General features: G+C 37.8%; 1 protein-coding gene and 1 non-coding gene across 2 annotated transcripts; both read left to right on the plus strand.

Annotated features, from left to right (window-relative positions):
- The first annotated feature begins 13,253 nt into the window (after positions 1–13,253).
- LOC133715058 (thioredoxin reductase NTRB-like) lies at positions 13,254–16,086 on the plus strand. Its single transcript, XM_062141372.1, has 2 exons — positions 13,254–14,342; positions 15,740–16,086. The coding sequence occupies exons 1-2, from the start codon at positions 13,280–13,282 to the stop codon at positions 15,808–15,810; spliced, it is 1,134 nt and encodes a 377-aa protein (XP_061997356.1). The 5' UTR covers positions 13,254–13,279; the 3' UTR covers positions 15,811–16,086.
- A 2,834-nt stretch (positions 16,087–18,920) lies between these two features.
- On the plus strand, positions 18,921–18,993 carry TRNAK-UUU (transfer RNA lysine (anticodon UUU)). The gene has a single exon. It is a non-coding gene; the product is annotated as a tRNA-Lys (tRNA).
- The last annotated feature ends 901 nt before the right edge of the window (positions 18,994–19,894 follow it).

Consider the following 19,894-nt stretch of genomic DNA (forward strand, 5'->3'; position numbering starts at 1 on the left):
CGTGAAATATATTTGTTGGTGGTTTTGTTGGTTGATGAAAACAATATGCATGATTGTGTTCATTTATTGTTTTGAGGTGTGGCTTTTCGGAAAACAATTATTGTGGGAAATGGTATTTTCTATTGATTTGAAAAGTGTTTGAGATTTGGGAATCGCAGGTTGTGATTTCTCCTTTTTGAGTTGAGTAACATTTCAGGTCCGGTATGATCATTTTAAATGTTTTAATCTGACGACCGGTGGTCTGAGGATTTGGGAGTCACAGGTTGTGATTTATCCTTTTTGGTGATTTGAAACATTTTGGGTCTAGTGCGACTCGTTTAAATATTTTGATCTAAGAGTCAAGTTGGCCTAAGGATCCGAGGTCGCAGGTTGTGACCTCAGGTAATATATCGGGACTTCACACCTTTGACCGGGTGAATGGATATGATCAGTTAAATCTCTAGTCTGTCTGCCATCGTATCTCATGGATCTAAGTAGGTTACTTACGACTCCTGGGTACACATTTTGTCCAGGTTGGACCAAAGTATCATATTTTATTTGTTAGGTTAACAATTTATATGATTTCGTCACTGTGTTGACTTTTATTGTCCAGGTTGGACCGAGGTATCATATTCTATTTGTTAGGTTAACGATAGATATGATTTGTTGTGTGTTGACTTTTATTGTCCAGGTTGAACCGAGGTATCATATTCTATTTGTTAGGTTAACGATAGATATGATTTGTTGTGTGTTGACTTTTATTATCCAGGTTGGATCGATTTATCATATTTGGATTGTTAGGTTAACGATTTATATGATTTTGTCACGGTGTGACTTTCGTTGTTTCTTTTGGGAAAATAATATTATTTTTGGGAAGCATGATATGTGTTCCTTTTCTCAAGTTGAAAGGTTTTCCTCGTTTTGTGTGAGTTGTGTGTTTTTGTATTTGAGTTACTCATACGAGCTTTCATAAGTTTACCGGGTTTGTTGTGTGGCAACCCAATGCACTATTCGATGGTGTAGGGGTTAATCCTGCAGGTCAGGATAATCGTGGCTGAAGCCGAGTTCCGATAGTTGCAGCTTGACGGTAGGAAGCCAATTTTATGACTTTACCGTTGTTAAGACTTCCACTATGTAGTAAGGTTTGATGAGCATTTACTTATTATTTTGTTGTGACAATTTAATTCGTAAACTTGTGTAATATATGACTCTGCGGAGCGAGTATATATTGACATTGTGGGTTCAGGGCATCAATATGTACTTTGTTTAAAGAAAAATGTTTTCCAGGTATTTTGTCTTGATGACTTAACTATCACGCATGTATAATTTTGGGATTATATTGATTTTTAAATGTTGTTTAAAAATCGGGGCGTGACATGAGCCAAAATAGAGAGTATTCTTTTAGAATTTTAGTTCTTGTAGCTAATGTTTGATTTAATTTAATAAAAGTGTTTTTGACGGTAAAATTAGAAAATAAATGGTCCTTGAACTTCAATTTAATTGGATTTAAGTGACAAGTCCATTTAAAATCAAAGACGTGTAAATGTCTAATGAGTGACTATTGTCGAGGAGATGATTCGGATTTGGAAATAACATTAAAAACTTGTTGATGACACTCACCATCAATGGTGGTAAATGAAAGTATGGAAGACCTTTATGATTTTTAAATTCTTGATCCGACCTTATGATTATTACTTCTATTTTCTTATTGAGTAGTGCTACATACACCAAAAAAAATTATACAAAAAAACTAAGGATTCAAATTTGCTCACCATTTTTATTTTGTGGTGATATCACCACCCAATTAAAAATTGTCACGTCATGTAGAATTAATTTATTTGGTGGTATCACCACCAAAGTATTGGTGGTGAGCAAATTTGAATCCAAAAAGTAATACCAAAGGATGTGGCATCCTACATGGCATATGTCCAGTCATCACCTTCAATTAAATAATTTGCAGCATATTATCTATCTAGTAATATTCATTTTCAATTAACCTAAAAATGTAAAAAAAAAAAAAATTAAAATAACTTCCTTATCTAAAAGGACGACGTGATGATCAAACAAAGCAATCTATAACTCTGCAAATTTAACAGTTCACAGATGTATAGAAAGAGGTGGATGATTATAGATACCCAGCCCTGAAAAATTAAACATTTTTTTATTTTAGAAGAGAAAAAAAAATTAAACATAACCGAAACAAGTCATATAATCTAACTAAGATGTCGCTCATCTTTAGAAATTAGAAGCATCAACCTTCGATTCTTCAACTATTGATTAAGGCACTTGAGGAAGGGTGCGGAAGATGCCAATGCAGCAAGAATTCTTGGCTTTGGATTGGAGGCTGGAGGAATAGTAAAGTGCCTTTGCATGATTTGCCCTTCTTTGACAGCTTTATCGGATTCTTGTCTATAATTTTGTCCTTGTCTTTGCTTATATTCATGATTTCATGACTATGGCTATGGCGGGTCATCTTCACTGTGGAAGACTTTGAAGGTGTTCTATCAAAATAAAAATTTTAATTGTTGATTTTTATTTTAAATGAAAAAGAATAAAATAGGAAGACATGTGGGAAATTATTAGGATTAAGATGATGATGTGGCACATGCCACCTCATTTGGTATAAGTTTTTTGTATAACATTTTGGGATCTTAAGCATTTTCCTTTCCTATTTTTTGGGGTTTTATGAAGAAAAAAAAATTTAGCTCATTCATATTCTAAAGCTTAGACGTATCTTCATTCAAAAATCAGCCTTTTTTTTATAGTGATAATGATGTATTGAATCCAAAATATAAAGGAGACTTGTGATTCTTCTAAAATAATTGATATACATATATATGATCGATCATTACAATAATGAGAAATTGAGTTAAAATTAAGGAAAATACTTACTAAGGTTAGTCGAGCGACCTTGCATGTAACCCCCCCCCCCCTCTCCCCGTCTAGCGTTCGAGTCTCAATTCTCACCAGTTAGAAGCCATCAGGTTTGAAGAGGATTCGAGTTTGTGCGCCTGTGGCAGGGGATTAGTATGACTTTGTCAAGATATCCTCGTGGACCTCGATCCGAGTTCAAATACTGACTGTGCAGGTGTATTACTAATTTGCTAACGTAACCGAGGTGATTTGCTACCTCACCTCCGATTAAGATATTAAATAAAATACTTAAATCCAAATCGGTTTGGACTTGTGTGTCTAAACTATCTCTTATTCGCATACAATCAGTAATTTAAATTCAGGATTTAACCATTTAAAAGTTAAATTAATATTTAAATATTATCTCTGTAAAAAATAACACAAACAAACATTATATACTCATTAGAATTCGATTGCTTCAAGTAAATAGACGGTCAACTTCAACATAAGTACTTTCATAAAATTTAGCTAAATCGTGACTTTTATGCTATTTAATATAACAAAAAGAGAATTCAATATTTGTCAATTGCATTTCTGGCTAGACCACACTTAATCAGAGACTAACTAAACTTATGCACTAGAGGAATATTAGGCATACAATCCCACACGCCTTGCTCTTTCCACATGAACTGCTTTCCTATGCACACTCCACATATTCTTGACCACCCACGTACGGACCTACCTACCTAAGGGCATCTCTAACAGAATAATTATTTCAAAAAAAAAAAAAAAAAAAATTTAACTAATTTTAGACTAAGTTTGATCTCCAACAGACTAGTTAAATTTAGGGCTAAATACTGTTTAATACCCCGTGGTTTGTGCCCAACATCAATTCAGTCCCTCGACTTTCAATTTCATCAAAAACACCCCTGCATTACTATATCTCGTTTAATAGGTCCTTCCGTTATCACTCCGTCAACAGCAGCAGTTAACTCGCTGACATGGCATGCCACGTCAACTCCCGTGGGCCCATCTCTAAGGCAAAATTTCCAAATTGTCCATGCCTCCATTCTAACCCCTCTCTCCACCGTCTGCCTTCTCACCCTCCTCACCGCAACTACCTCGCCGGACACCGCCGCAACTTACCCCACTCCGCCGTCTCCTCCGTCGGCCTCTCCTCGCTCCACACTCTGGAATCTTTCCATCAAACCTGGTTAGCCTGGTTCGACGGGGACATGATCCTCACCAAATTCCCATCAAATTCAGTTCACCATATTCTAGTAATATTAAGCTCCAATAGAGTAAGATGAAAGAACACAATTAACACCAAACTAACACCATGAATTAGAGAAGTTCAAACAAACAAAAAAACCCAGCAAAATCCAAAAGGGTATTCCAATTCAAAACACCCACAAAGTAGAAACAAGAAACAAAAATCCGGAATCAAGAATTAAATCAAAGAGATCAAGTCTTTGGATACCAAAATGATCAAGTCTTTGGATGTCTCTCTCTCATTCCCAGCCACACTTGAGCCTGAACACCCCCGCCCTCAAGGAGAAGCAGGAGGGCTCGATCAAATTGGTTCCACCTCCGGAAATTCGCCGGAAAACTCAAACATCTTCTCCTCTTCGATTCTCTGTCCCAAGTTGACAGATGGACAAGCAGGTACCATAAGCTTCTTCACCTCGCCAAGATGAAGCTACCGCTACCAGTCTAGCGTCCATCCGTGGCCGGAGTCGGAAAATATGTCGGAAAATCCAAGAAGTTTTTGGGCTTCGTCCTGCCATCGTCGCTGCTAGTTTGGAGAAGGGAGAACCGGGCTCCGCTTCACGCCGCCGCGAGGAAGCTACCGGCGCCAGTGCTACTTCGACCGCGGTCGGGGAGTGAATCTCTCAGATCTCCATCACTCCGATTCGATCCCACCATGGCCAGATTGGAGAGCTTGATCGGCCTCGTCAACCGAACCCAGCGCGCTTGCACCTCCCTCAGCGATCATGGCGGCGAGGGCATGTCCCTTTGGGAAGCTCTCCCTTCCGTCGCCGTCGTTGGAGGCCAGGTTATCCATGACCTTTTCTAGTTGTGAATGAAATCGTGATGGAGAGAGAGAGAGAGGTGAACAGTGAGGGCTGTAATAGGATTTATGGGTTAGAATGGAGGCATGGACAATTTGGGAATTTTGCCTTAGAGATGGGCCCACAGGAGCTGACGTGGCATGCCATGTCAGCGAGTTAACGGTTGCTGTTGACGGAATGATAACGGAAGGACCTATTAAACGAGATATAGTAATGCAGGGGTGTTTTTGATGAAATTGAAAGTCAAGGGACTGAATTGATGTTGGGCACAAACCACAGGGTACTAAACAGTATTTAGCCCTTAAATTTAACTTTAGCTAAAAAACCCTAGAGAGGAGAGAGAATTTAACTAAAACTTAAATTTAACTTAAAATTTAGGTACTCTACTGGAGCATAACTCAATATTTAACTAGTTATATCTTAATTTTAGCTATATATAAAGATAGATATCACTGTTGGAGATGCTCTAATTTCCATATATTAAGGACATTGATACTTTTGGTCTCTATATTTTAAGTCATGTTGCAATGTTGGTTCATATGCTCGAGTTTTACAATTTTAGGTTTTTGGTATGCAGTTATGATCTTAAATGTTTCTCATCCATCGATTACATGAAAGTTATATTAATTTTTAACATCAAGTGGTCGGGAATAACATATATTGCTAACCACGTGGTGTGGTGTGTTGGTCGAGCTGCCTAGTCTGGAACCCCCAGGTCTAGAGTTCGAATCCCAGCTCCATCCCGTGGCCAGCAGATTTGAGGGACCTGGGTTAGTTAAAACACCCAATGGTTCGTGCGTCTGCGGTGCAGTGATTAGTCTGGCTATGCTGGGATGTGAATTAATGTAGTTTCAACATTGAAACACGGGTTATATATTTTTCCCTCCCGAAAACTTTGAGAAGTTGATCACCAACAAGTCCATTGATGAAGTTAGCCAGTCTACTAGAAAAAAGACATCCCACAAGTCACCAACGTACCTGGACTTTGAACTTTACACTCATACAAATCAACTTTGGTCCAATACTTTTGAGCTGCTTTAGTCACCTAATTTGAAAAGAAACCCCTTTGGTTTTTCTTTTTCCCTAATTTAGTCCCACCAAGCCAATTATTCCAAATCATACCTGCCCTAATTGCGTGCTTAATCAAATGTATAAATAAACCAGTCTACACCTAAACATATAATTCCACTGTCCACACCTATGTCATTGACAATGCGGTCTATTAACCTTACAATCACTCCATTAAACAAACACCACAAATATATTGATCGATTTCCAAGTCCCTTCCTTCCATTGATTCCAAACCAATCATAGCCTCACCACCCAAAAAGTCCTTCTTCAACCCTATTTATATGATACACCCTCCAGAACGAGCAGAGCTTTTATACTAGCTAGTTGGTTTCTGCCTCCAGGGTTTCACTGGGTTCTTCATGGGTCACATGAGCTACAACAGAGTTGGGAATGTTAGGGCAAACAGAGGATTCAGGCTAAACCCAAGAAGATTTTCGGTCTCCAGACTGCGCACGAGGTTCTTGTGCTTCTTCAAGTTCTTGAGCAGATGGAGATGTTCATGCATGAGAAGAGCTAGTACTACAAGTTCTAATGGAAGCAGCAGTAGAAGAGGTTTGGTCAGAAAGAAGTTACAAAACAAGGGTAGTCGAGTTGATTGTGGAAGATTGAGATCATATGGAAGGTCGAATTCTTTCTATGCAGAAGCCATTGCTGATTGCTTGGAGTTCATCAAGAGGTCTTCTATTTCTGTGGATCAGAAAAGTAAAACAACCCAGTAGTGGTCATTCAAATATGGGGTCTAATTTTCTAGGCTTTTGTCTTTAATTTCCTATGTTTCTTTCGCAAGAAAATGATTTTATTCTTGGAGAATTTTGTGTATACAGATTTGATGATCGAGTATGAGAATTGGTAGAACTTTTATTTATTTTTCTGCATGATTAAAAGGATAGTGGGATTTGGCCTGGGCGGCTATCTTGGGAAGGTTCGTAGTAGGTTTAAATGCAGATTATGTAGTTTGTTTTTACCACCTAATATATACATCACCCCTTTCGATTAATTAATTGGATTCTGAACTTCTATCTCTTTATTTTCTGGAAAGAATTCTTACAATAATAAACTACAGGTCAAAAAAGGTTAGGTTTTTTAAAGTTAGCTTATGGAGTATTGCATGTCTTTTTTTTTTTTCTTTTTTTTTTTTAACAAAAGATATACTACTTAGTTATAGCACATAATTCTTAAAAGGATATGACACTTAAAAATTTTTGGAAGTTGAAGCATGGGTTAAGAAGTGTCGTTGTTAGCCCAAGGCTGGTGGTTCGCTGATGCTATAGGCAAGGGCGGATTCAGGGGTGACGAGATTTGACAGTCGCCCAACCTCGATCTTTTGAGATGGTTAAGAAGCTTAAGGCAAAAAAGACCTCTGGGTCTATAAAAATGGTAGAAATGAGGCAAAAAGGAAGAACAACGTTGAGGAAGAAGAAGATGCTCTGATTCTTTTTTTATAAAAGAGATCCTCCAAACAATGCCATTTAGGAATAGTTTCATTAAACAAAACAAGGTCATTTTGGACTGTTTGAAAACAAAACTATAAGAAAGAATAAATTTAAAAGCACAATTTGTTTGTCTCATAATGGAAAATATCACCAAAAGTCACTGAGTTATGACCTGTTCGACACTTAACTTACTGACTTTTAAAAAATATCACTTAACTCACTCACTTTAATATCCGCTTTTCACATAACTCACTTCCGTCTACTGACATCTATTGTGTTGTTAAAAATTTGTAAGAAGATGGTCATTTTCATTAAATTACATATAAATATTTTTAAAAAATTAAAATTAAATAAATAAATTTTTTGAAGAAAGTTATTAGATTTCTTTTTCAAATTTTTTTATAGCTTTCTGATAATTTCTAATATAAAAGGATTTTTTTTTTAAATTGAATTTTAATTTGAAAACAAAAAAATCTATCTTTTTTTTTTTTTTTCAGAAAAAAAAAATTCAAGTTGGAAATGTACAATTTAGTGTTTAGACAAATATACCCACAACTTTAACGGTTTTTAACGAGAGATTTAATGATAGTGAGTTCAATGTAAAATGATCCTTAGAGAATCCAATCTTTGCGACCTTTTAACAAGATTAAATAGCATTGGGCAGAGGAGGTGAAGGCAGGCACCCCCTCCATTCCTTCCTTCTTCTCAAGTTCTTCAACTTCAGCAAAGTCAGTGTCATTCAAGCTAGCAACAACACCAGATTCACCAGAGTCATCGACATGGCTCTTCCATTTTCTAGGTTTTTTCTCTTGCACCTCCATCTCCAAAACCCGGACAGCTTTGGGTTTATTTTTACTTCCCTGAGGACGCCCTAACTTTTTCTTCCTCAAAGAAACCACTATTTTCCCATTCTTATGATGCAACATCAGAGTAATATTTTCATCAACTTTTAGTGCAGGTGCTGGTAGAGCCAAGTACTTCTTACCAGTCTTACTGAGCTTAAGAGAAGCCTTACGCTTAGAATCCACTGGGATAGCAATAGAAGCCTCCATCACCGGTCTTGTCTTTCTCAACACGTTCCTTGTGGCAGGCTGAACTTGCAAAGGTGCAATCTTGGTCAGATTGGATGGCACCAAAAAAGCCCAGTTTTTGAAAAAGCTTGTATCACCAATATTGGCTAGAACTTGTTCATAACAAATAGACAAGCCAGCCTTAAAGGAATTAGACGTTCCTTCACCTCCCAATGACGCATGGCCTTCCACACAGCCATTCACGTCACCATTCAACACTGCACCCTGAGGTAGAACCATATCCATGCTTGCATTAGTCTCGTCCACAACCATCATTAGCCCGCCCGGTGTAGTGGAATCCAACTTCAGTTTACAGACATCCAGTGACAAACCAGCCAACACTACCGCCGACGCCATGCGTAGCAGTTCCTCCTTTTCTTTCACCAGGAAGCCATCACAGCCCGTAGCATCGTGTTCAAACAATCCACAATCCCTGCAAAAGCCTTTCACTTTCTCATAAATCAGTGTAATCTCAGGTTCAATCGAAGCAAAGAACTCGAAGAGCATCCAGGTTCTCATGCATATTCGAGTATCAAAAATTAACCGAATCCGCTGCTCCTCGATCCTCCTTTCGCCGGAACGCCGACTAATCGAAGTGAATCACCTGACCAATCGAAGATCCAATCAGCGTTAAGGCTGCCTTGTTTCTGAGCGCAACAGGCAACCCCTTAATCACTACCCAAGTCTCCATTTTCCACAAGGGAATAGCCTCCACCGAGCCAACACCATCATAAGCACCAACCACCAGCATTGTATTCCTATAGAACCAAGGCCCACCATAGAGAGCCCGATTCCTATTGGCTTCCCTATCAAACTGGAACAAGAAACGATCTTCGGTAGCCTTGACGCTGATTGGATAGAGATGAGAGATTTGATGCGCCAGATTGAGGGGATAGTGCCTTTGAAGCCAGGAAACCTAGCTTTTGGACCAAGCAAGTGGCAAACCATATACCAATGGTTGTCTTGCAAAACCGCCATTCCAGCCGAGCCCAACGTTACACTAGCAGAGTCCGAAGGGTTGAGAGCGGCCATGAGAGCAGTAGAATCTGACATGAGATCTAGGTTGAAAGTTTGGGTATTTTGTCGAAGAAAAGTTTCAATGAGAAACCCTAGCAGAGAAGACGGCTAGATCATACGACACAATAGATGTTAAACGAGAGTAGACTGTAACATTAACAACAGTGAGTTAAGTGTAAGATAATGGTAAATATGAGTGATTAAGTAACATTTTTGAAAAGTCTATCAATGGTGCCGAGCTGGTCATACCAAAGTGACTATTTTTTTTCCTTAGAAAAAAATTATTTTTCAAGTTGGAAATGTACATTTTAGTGTTTAGATAAATATACCCTCAACTTTAACGGTTTCTAACAGGAGATTTAACGTCAGTGAGTTAAGTATAAAATAATGGTAAATATTGTGAGTGAGTTAAGTGATATTTTTAAGTCAGTGAGTTAAGTGTCGAACGGGTCATAACTCATTGACTATTGGTGTTTTTTGCACTCCTATTGCTGATTTGCTATTGATTTTTATTTTTCTTCCTTCCAAGTGGGCAGGGACCCTCCATCAATTCATTTAATCAAATTCATTTTCTTATTTTGATTAATGAATCAATTGAAGCTGATAGATGTTCATCATTTCGATAGAGTTTCACTGATTAATTTTTCTTTTTTAGAGATTTTTTTTGAATTCTAATCAATAATATTTATTTGTAAATTTTATATATATATATATATATTGTGATCAATGAATTTTAATTGATCTTCACCTATGAGAGTAATATTCTTTTGATATTGAATGACCGTTCAATTTTAGCCTTGTCCATTATGAGAAAAGTTTCTGAATCCGCCACTTGCTATAGGCATGATGATATAGGTTACTCTCTAACAGGGTCAGCCTTACTGCTGGGCAGCATTGGCGACCGCACAGGGCACAACAAAGAGGGGGCACAAGATTTTAAAAATAAGATTTAATATATATATATATATATATATATATATATATATATAATTATATATATAAATAAGTAAGGAACATTAAAAAAAAATTGCAGATTTTTAGACGCAATTATTTCAGCATCTTTTCTTCTTTCTTTTTCCAATTGCACGCACGATGCCATTATTCCAGCGTCTCTTACTCTCTCCCAAACCTTGAAATCAAGCAAATTCTCGTTAAATTGGTTTCAATTAGGGTTGTCACTCGGTCGGTTCGAATCGGTTATAGGTATTACCAACTTTAAAACCAAATCTTTTGGTTTCAAAACTGAGCTACCAATTACCAACCAAAATTTTTGGTTTTTAATTATATCTACCAAATTCAGTATTTCGGTTTTCGGTATTACCAACTTTAGAACAACTAATTCTTTATAATATAAATTAGAATGAACAAAACTAGGTTTTTGAATTTTATAGTCATAAACGTTGTATTCATCTACTAATTATAGCTTTCTTTTGTATATATGACATCAAGTTTTAGCAATTTTCACTAAAACTAGGTTATTTAACCATCTTTGACTAGGTTACTTAAAATACATGTACTATTAATGTAGTATATGTAGTAATATTCATACTATTATAACAGTTTTTATGTTTATTTCTTAATATACATGTATGTGTATTGAAAACTGCAGTATATAAATCTAATATTTAGATAATCGGTAGATTCAGTATTTACCAAAACCAAACCAACTTTTTCGGTAATTTTCGATTTCGATTTTATCGGTCTCGGTTACCAAAAAGTCGGTGTACCAAACCTAAAACATCGGTTGGTATTCGGTCAGTTTGGTAATTACCAAACCAAGTGGCAGCCCTAGTTTCAATGGTTGTTCAATCCTTCAATTTCTTCTCATCATTTATCATCACCACTCTTTCTCCTCTCTATGCTTATGTTCTTCTACGGTGTTCATACGAATTCTTCGGGTTTCCATCAATGTAGGCTGAGGTACAAATCAAAATACGTATTAGGTGTTTTTCAATTTTGATTTTGGGTTACTTGATTTCTGGGTTCTGTTGATAGCTAATTCGTTTTCAATTTTCAATATTAGGTGCAATTGGAAGTTGGAGTTCTAAGTCAATCTCGAGCAGAAAAGGAAAAAAAAAAAGAAGCAAAGTTGATTCCACGTTTTATTGTTCTATGCTCAAGTATTTACATTCAAAGTTTAGTAGATTAATTGGTGTTTGGCTTCTCTTTAGAGATCTCAATTATTGAAGACTTCTTTTTTTCATTTCATTTTATTGATGTATATATATTTTTCGCCCAAGGCCTTGAAAAACTTAAGACCGGCCCTGCTCTCTAAATGATAATAACTTATTTGTGCGAGAACTTTGACTCTAATATTCCAACTACTCAAATGGTGTTAGAGTTCATTTTGCATTAAGCGCGCCAAATGGAGGAAAGAGATATTTCACACTTTTAAAATTTTGGAAAAGTTTGAACTATGGATACAGGAGGTGACGTTATACGTCCAAGAAACCAAATGCATGACCATTTGAGCCTAAAGCCTAGATAACATTTATTTGAATAAAATGGTTGACAAATAAAATAAATTGATGGTACCCTTTTCCCGCGAGCTAGTTGTTGTTTGATTTAGCCTATTTCACGACTTTTTTGTTTTCATTATTTTTTTATTTTATACTTTCGATTTTGGAAAATGGAAAAAACTAAAAGATAGTCAACTGAACATCACTTTCTTTGGGCCAATTGTAGGATCTTGCTGGTTGGACAAGGCCAGCGGCCCAATCAGCATGCAGTCGTTTATATTAAGGATGAGCTGTCTCCTTGGTAGTCTAGTGGTAATGTGGCATTAGCTACCCACAAGTCATTAGTTTAGACCGCTGAGCTGAAAAGATCGTTGAAAACTTTAAATAGAATTTGTCAACAAGTTAAATTCATGAGGAAGAAGGCCCCATTGAAATTGATATTAGAAATTGATGTAGACATGAGTTGCATCGTTTTCCCTTTATAAATTAATAAGTCTAATAGTAACGTTTGCAACTTTTTGCCAATCGACAATATCAAAAATCGTAAAATTGTTTAGACATTAATCCGTGAACATTGTTGTTCACTTTTATTTAATTTTTGAAGGGGACGTTGTTGTATTGAGCTTTTAGCTTTCGGCCTAAGTTAATGTAGACTCTCCAATCGAGAGTCAGATTGACAATTTTGTCCAATCAACCAATAAAAAATTGACACATGTATAAGTTTATAAGTAATAAAAATTCTTTCATTTACAATCAAGGCGACCATAAAGCCTTTATGTAGGGTTGGGTTAAGTAACGAAGCTATTTCTTTACCAAACAAGAATAAAGTTAAGGCTAAATTCAGTTTAGACAACCAAAGCCCTCATAGTCGAACCAAACCGAAATCAACGGTGCGGTTTCAATGATTCGAGTTGGCTTTCAACAGTAAAATTTCAATAATTTGAAGCGGTTTTCGGTGCTAAAATATCCACCCTCAATGGATACTTCGCGGCTTCTCAGCCCAAATTGGTTTAAGTACCAAAAGCAAAGAACAATGTTACCTTCTTTACCAAACAAGAACAGGGTTTCTTACCTTGATCATAAGACAAGCACAGTCTTGGTTAGCAAGTAATTGTTCATCCCATCTCTTGCCCTCTTGGGTGCATAAAAAAACAAATCCCTATATAATATATATAGTCAACTCAACAGTAACGTGTATTCTTATAGCCTTAGCGTTTTTTCCATCCCTATCAAGCAGACAGCAAAAACCCGTTTTGATTTTTAACACATAAAACGCGTCCGGGGCGAGAATTCGGGCCTTTTTATACCCGAGATTTCAGAGTAAAATGAGGTTCTCAGGCCCAAACAAGTTGCGCAGTCTACTCAAAAAAGCTCGAAGCGCCGCCGCTTCGTTCAATTCTTCTTCTTCTTCTTCTTCTTCAAAATCTTTCGCCACCGCGCCCAAGGTGGCTTCCGCCATGGACGAACTCCAAGCCCTGAAAACCAAGGTCTGCATCATCGGCAGCGGGCCGGCGGCGCACACGGCGGCGATATACGCGGCCCGGGCCGAGCTGAAGCCGATTCTCTTTGAGGGATGGATGGCCAATGATATTGCTCCCGGCGGCCAGCTCACCACCACCTCCGACGTCGAGAACTTCCCGGGGTTTCCGGAAGGGATTCTCGGCATGGAGCTCATGGACCGCTGCCGGAGCCAGTCGGTCCGGTTCGGTACTCAGATCTTCACCGAGACTGTTTCCAAGGTCGATTTCTCGACGACGCCGTTTAAGGTCTATACTGATGCGAAAACCGTTCAGGCCGACACCGTAATAGTCGCGACCGGCGCCGTCGCGAAGCGGCTCGTGTTCCCTGGCTCCGGCGAGGGCAAGGGAGGCTTCTGGAACCGAGGGATTTCGGCGTGCGCTGTCTGCGACGGAGCTGCTCCGATTTTCAGGAACAAACCCTTGGCGGTGATCGGAGGAGGTGACTCGGCTATGGAGGAGGCCACGTTTCTCACAAAGTACGGGTCTGAGGTTAACATAATCCACAGGAGGGACACCTTTAGGGCTTCGAAGATTATGCAGAACAGGGCTCTCAGTAACCCTAAGATCAAAGTGCTTTGGAATTCGGAGGTGGTGGAGGCTTATGGGGAAGGAGAGAAGGGCCCTCTTGCAGGTTTGAAGGTCAAGAATGTTGTGACCGGAGAAGTGTCTGACTTGAAGGTTTCGGGGCTCTTCTTTGCAATTGGTCACGAGCCTGCGACTAAGTTCTTGGATGGGCAATTGGAGCTTCATCCTGATGGGTATGTTAAGACCAAGCCAGGCACGACGGAGACTAGCGTTCGTGGAGTTTTTGCTGCCGGAGATGTGCAGGATAAGAAGTATAGGCAGGCTGTTACTGCTGCCGGGACTGGTAAGTAGCTCCTCCTCTTGATCCTTAACTTTGCTGAAGACTGCTGCTTAAGATTAGAAATGTATACTTTATGATGCCCTGTTTGGATTGCTTGGTGGCTTAGAGCTATAACTCAAATCAGCATAAATGTGCTTTCGTAACAAAATGTTCACTTACCACTGTCCACTGGGATATGTTGGTGTTGCCAAACTGTTACACACATTCAAACAATATTTTTGTATGATTAATAATTTAGATAGTCTTCTTGTAAGGTTGTTTCACAAGATAACATATTCCTGCATTGTTCTTATTCTATCCTTTTGATTAAGATAACTTAGGGGGCACTTCATTCCTTCCTTTCCATGATGGACTGGAGGCTGTTTGGTACATATTGCTTATGTATATATGATTGCTAAGGTCATGTGGGTACCTTTCTGACATGGTGTACATATAAGTTATGTTTTTGACCCAAAGGTTATTAAAAGATCAATTGTATCTGCAAGGGCATTGTTGTTTAGTTTCTTACTCATACTAGATAATGCCGCAATCTAGGAGCGTAGAAGGGCTTCGCTATTCATGATCAATATGCATTGACTGAATAACAAAGTCGAGGACAGTAGCTGACTTCAAGCTCTGACTCAAGCCACCCCCTCCTCTCCTTAAGCTGAACCATATAGTAAGTAGCAGTCTAGGCTATGCAGACTAGCTGACTTTAAACTCAACACTCTCCTTGAACTTGAACTGAACCACGCATGATGCCTGTCTAAAGTAGGTTTATAAATTGAATTCACCCTACCCATTTTTGGAGCCATCTTGTATATGAATTTATCTAAAGTAGGTTTATAAATGAGGTGAACTCTTCACTGTCTCCAGATTTGAATACCATGAAATTGAATTCACCCTACCCATTTTTGAAGCCATCTTGTATATGAATTTATCTAAAGTAGGTTTATAAATGAGGTGAACTCTCCACTGTCTCCAGATTTGAATACCATGAAATTGAATTCACCCTACCCATTTTTGAAGCCATCTTGTAAATGAATTTAATTCCTTATCAGATTAAGCTTGAGTTTGAGCTAGGCTCAAGTGCATGGGGTCAAGTTAGCCTCATGGTTGTTCATATACCTGAGTTGTTTGTGCTGCAAGTCCACAGTAAAAGATGAACTCTTATAGTTACACTTGAAGTCGGATTTCAGTGGCTGCCTGCCTGCTACATATGTTCTGCATAATTTGATCCAACTGACCTTTTATTATATTGTTCATGACTTTCATTATATTTCACTCTGATAGATGAGCAACCATATGACGCTAGATGTATTTTTTTTTGTAAATTCAAAATTGTGTTTTAACTCCATTGTCGGATGTTCTAGTCTTTATAACCTGTATGACTTAATTTCTTTCGTTCTATAATGATGCAGGGTGCATGGCAGCTCTGGAAGCAGAACATTACTTGCAAGAGATTGGATCACAGGAGGGTAAGACCGATTGACTACCTGAGATTGGCGAAGGATATAAGAGCAGCTGTTCGATTAGAAGCAAAGTTTAATGAGTGTCAGGGTGAAGAAAAACTCTTATGTGGAAGGAGCCATTAACTATCCGTCATTTGGTTGCAAGAAAAGGATAGGAAAGATTTAGGGATATTTGCAGTCATCATTATTGCATTTAGCTTGACAATCCAATTGTTGAACTCGTTCATAAGTTCGCAGATGACTAAACTCATGTTATGACATTTGCCACCTTATACATCCGCATATGTTTGTTTGAATGCCTTGAGTTTTCACTACTTTCAGCATTTGTGCTTTGTGCATGGTATATCAGATTCTTGTTTTCAACTTTTCATAATGATAATGGTGTGTACCATTTTGGCCATTCACTTGGCATTACCTTCTTTCCTGTTTCTGCATTTAAACATTTAGGCTATGTTTGGTATGGCTGTACTTATCAGAAAAGCTGGCTTCTGCTTATTTCTGATAATAAGTGGCTGAAAAGCAAAACAGCTGAGTGTTTGGTAAATTGGCTTTTATAAGTGATGTCAGTGGTAAAAGCAGTGGCAAAGTGTTTGCTAAACTCAAACTGGTTTGTGCTTTTTGTTTGTGGAATGACCAAATTGGACATGAGAGATTATTTTGCCTTAATTGTTTTGTTGATCATTAGGTTCATGATTTAGTAAAAACATAATCATCCCATCACAAACATGAACCATTCATCAACACCTCTATGCAAATATACCAAACACCATATCATATTTCACCAAAAATTCCCCAATTTCTTATTTACAATCAATCAATCCAAAATTTATAATCAAAATAAGAACCCTAAAACTCTTGCTACATTAATCCAATGTCTCCCTTCTGAATATGCCTAGGACAATTCCATTCTTCTCTCTGGCGAGGCTGAAAATGATACGTATCTTTCCCAGGAACATCAATGCTGACACTTAACTGCAAACAGCCAACACTTAGTCATCCGCCCCATCTGGAAGCAAGGAATATTCCAAATATTTCAATGTTGCCCTAAAACTTCTCAAGAACTTTTGCTTGCATACATTTGAACTTTTACAAAGACTTCCCAACTGAAGTAGACTCTAGAAAAAACTCAGGTCTAATCAGTCTCTATCACCGAACTCTCTTTCATTTGTATATTGTTGGCAATGTAGATCTAAAATTTGAACTATTTGACTTTTAAATCAATTTCAAAGATTATTTCTACAAAAAATCAACATATTGTGTAAGTAAATAGTTTATTCCTGCAATTGCATCAAAACAAACAGATATTGCCTTGCCCTTTATTAGAAGCAAAGTTTAATGAAGCCAGGCACGGAACCAGGAATTAAATTTGAGGTGTGCTAAATTTACCTTATGCTGGCAAGAAAAATTATTCTAAAAAATTTGGCAGAGTTTACTTTGTTTTGATAGAATATCTCAATTGCATAACACTTGTCAAAATATGATCCACAAGATGCATTTTGTCACCCAAATCTAACAATAGAAAATTGAAGCAATTCAAAGTTAAATATTCAATGTCAATACAAATTCAACTACTTAAGTTGTGCTCTTCGGTTACTTGAAGCATAAAACTCATATATTTTCTTTGAACTTCATCACGCTCATTAATAGGATATGACGAGATTGCAGGGCGTTTTCCCGGATCACGTTCAATGTGATTAACATCAATTTCATGAGACTCAACTCGTACAGAACAAGAAGGTTCTTCCACAACCGAACTTGGAATATCACCCATAACAACATCATTTTTCAGAAAATATGAATTTACTTTCTTCTGAACTTTTCGTGGCTTAGGATTTTGAGGTTGATCTGTCATTAAAAACAAAACCTAGAAAAAAGAAAACATGAAAACAACCCATCTTAAGTTGCTGGCCATGTATAAATTACAAACTTAAGTCAAACTCAAATATACAAGGAGCACACCCGGGCACCCCACCAGGCAACCACATCCCTCCCCACCACAAGGGAAAACAAATTTAACTTACTCAAAAGCTAAAAAACACCCAATCAAAAGTATAATCAACTTAACTCTCAAACAATCAACACAATAAAGAAATTGCCACTATCATGAGCAATTGGGTATTTGGGTATTAATAATACAAATTCAATATCTTTTTCTAGAAATCAATAGATTTGATTGCTTACATCAAGAAATCTAGAAATACTCAAATTCTAACCTAAATTACATTCTAATTTCGTAAAAAAATTTCATTATAGAAGAGAAGTTAAAGTGTAATACTAATACCTGAATAAGGTTGAGAGATGAGAGCAGATTATTGAGGAGAGGAGATAAGAGTGACTTGGTAGAGAGAGGTGAGAGTCTGAGGCTCTGAGCTTGAGAAACGCAGAACAGAGAAAGGGTGAAAAGGTTGTGAGGACGAGAGCACAGAGAGGATAGAGAAAGAGAGAAAATGATATATTAATTATAGAAGAACCAAAACTATGGGTGATGAACAACAGTGGGAACAAGAAGGTTCTTTCAAGAGTGTTAATTATACATATATTAATTATGTATATGTTGACTTTTCTTCCCCCCAAACTAGCTCTGTGGACGTCCAGAAGCGAAAGTCTGGAGCTACTTCGGTATACAACTTTTTCCCCCAAAATCTTGGGGTGTGCTGCAGCATACCTTAGCACACCCTTGTGTCCGTGCCTGAATGAAGCTCTTGTAGTCCTGTAATTATCCATAATGCACTCTATGAGGATTCTTATACTAGTACTTGAGATTTAGGTAATATGTCCCCCTTATTGTACAATCATCCTTCAGTTAATAATAATATTATCGGAGGTGGGGCTGAGCTTCCCAGTTAGGTTGAGTTCTAAACCTCATTTTAAAAAATTAAAAAAAATTGTCTAATTTTGTAGGTTAGATGGATTATTCATTGAAGAAGCAATAATGGACCCAAATGAAGTCCAAAAAGGCATTATTCACTGAAGAAGGATGGACCCAATTTAGCAGGTTCTCGTATTTCCATGTATGATATGGGCCTCCGTTGCTGTCATGGACCATCATAATTTGAACTGTTACTACCGACATTATACTTCCATACCAAGTCTCAGTTATGAATGAAAAGAAGTGTAAAATGATCGATCAGCCGTCTTAGCTCAGCTGGTAGAGCGCGTGGCTTTTAACCACGTGGTCGTGGGTTCGATTCCCACAGACGGCGTATCATTTCTTTTGTTATTTTTTGTCTTTTTCTTATTTCCCGTCATTTTCATCAACTACATATATACTCACTACGCTGAAGAAGCTGTCAATCTCCATCGCCACAAAAGCATCAGATATTTTCTCTCTCTTTGTTGTTGTGGCCTGCGAAATCGAGCTGTCCCCCATTTTGACATATATATATATATATACTTTTACGGGTCGATTTGTTCAATCCACCGTGGACCCTTGAATCTGCCCTATTTGCTGTTGGTTATGTTCTTGCTTTTGTTTTTGGGCAAGAGGTCGACTCAAATCCTGTGAAAACTGTCCCTATCTCGATGCGTCGATAAAGTTAGTTCTCCACCCAACCCAACTCTTGTAGCTGGATTCGTGTTGTAATTGCATGCCTTAATTTGCTTAACACGAATTAAGAATGTTTGATCTGCTTTGTAGGTCTATGTCGACTATGTTATATATATGTTTACGTATGGCTGAATCTAAGCTGCCAGAACCCATCATTTGCCATGGGGGAGTATTTATTGTGAAACTTAATTATAAGACGTAGACGTGGAAGCTCCCATCGTCCAAATCCAGTTGAAGTAAATGACCCCATGTCCTAGAAGAGACTTGATTGTCTTGGATACCAACTCGACTCGTGATGCAGGTTCGAAGGCAGATGAAGATGCACGTTGGTTGGTTGGTTGTGTCACCCAGCATTAATTTCTTTGAGACAATTCGCCAAATGTCATCATTAGTCTCATAGAGGCAGCGGCCTTCAATTTTGCTACTACATAGGGGGTAACTGTAAACTCAAACATCGGACTTTGGATTCGAGTGGTTTACAATTGAAACTGTCAATTTCACACGAGAATTGGTTTGTCTCACAATGAGTGCCTTGCCTGCCTATTCCTGTAGTTGAA

The sequence above is a fragment of the Rosa rugosa genome, chromosome 1 (assembly GCF_958449725.1).
Source record: "Rosa rugosa chromosome 1, drRosRugo1.1, whole genome shotgun sequence".
Taxonomy (NCBI): Eukaryota; Viridiplantae; Streptophyta; class Magnoliopsida; order Rosales; family Rosaceae; genus Rosa; species Rosa rugosa.

Coding starts and splice junctions, on each gene's coding strand:
- LOC133715058 (XM_062141372.1), top strand. CDS start 13,280: ATGAGGTTCTCAGGCCCAAACAAGTTGCGCAGTCTACTCAAAAAAGCT. Junction 14,343..15,739: donor TGTTACTGCTGCCGGGACTG/GTAAGTAGCTCC, acceptor ATAATGATGCAG/GGTGCATGGCAGCTCTGGAA.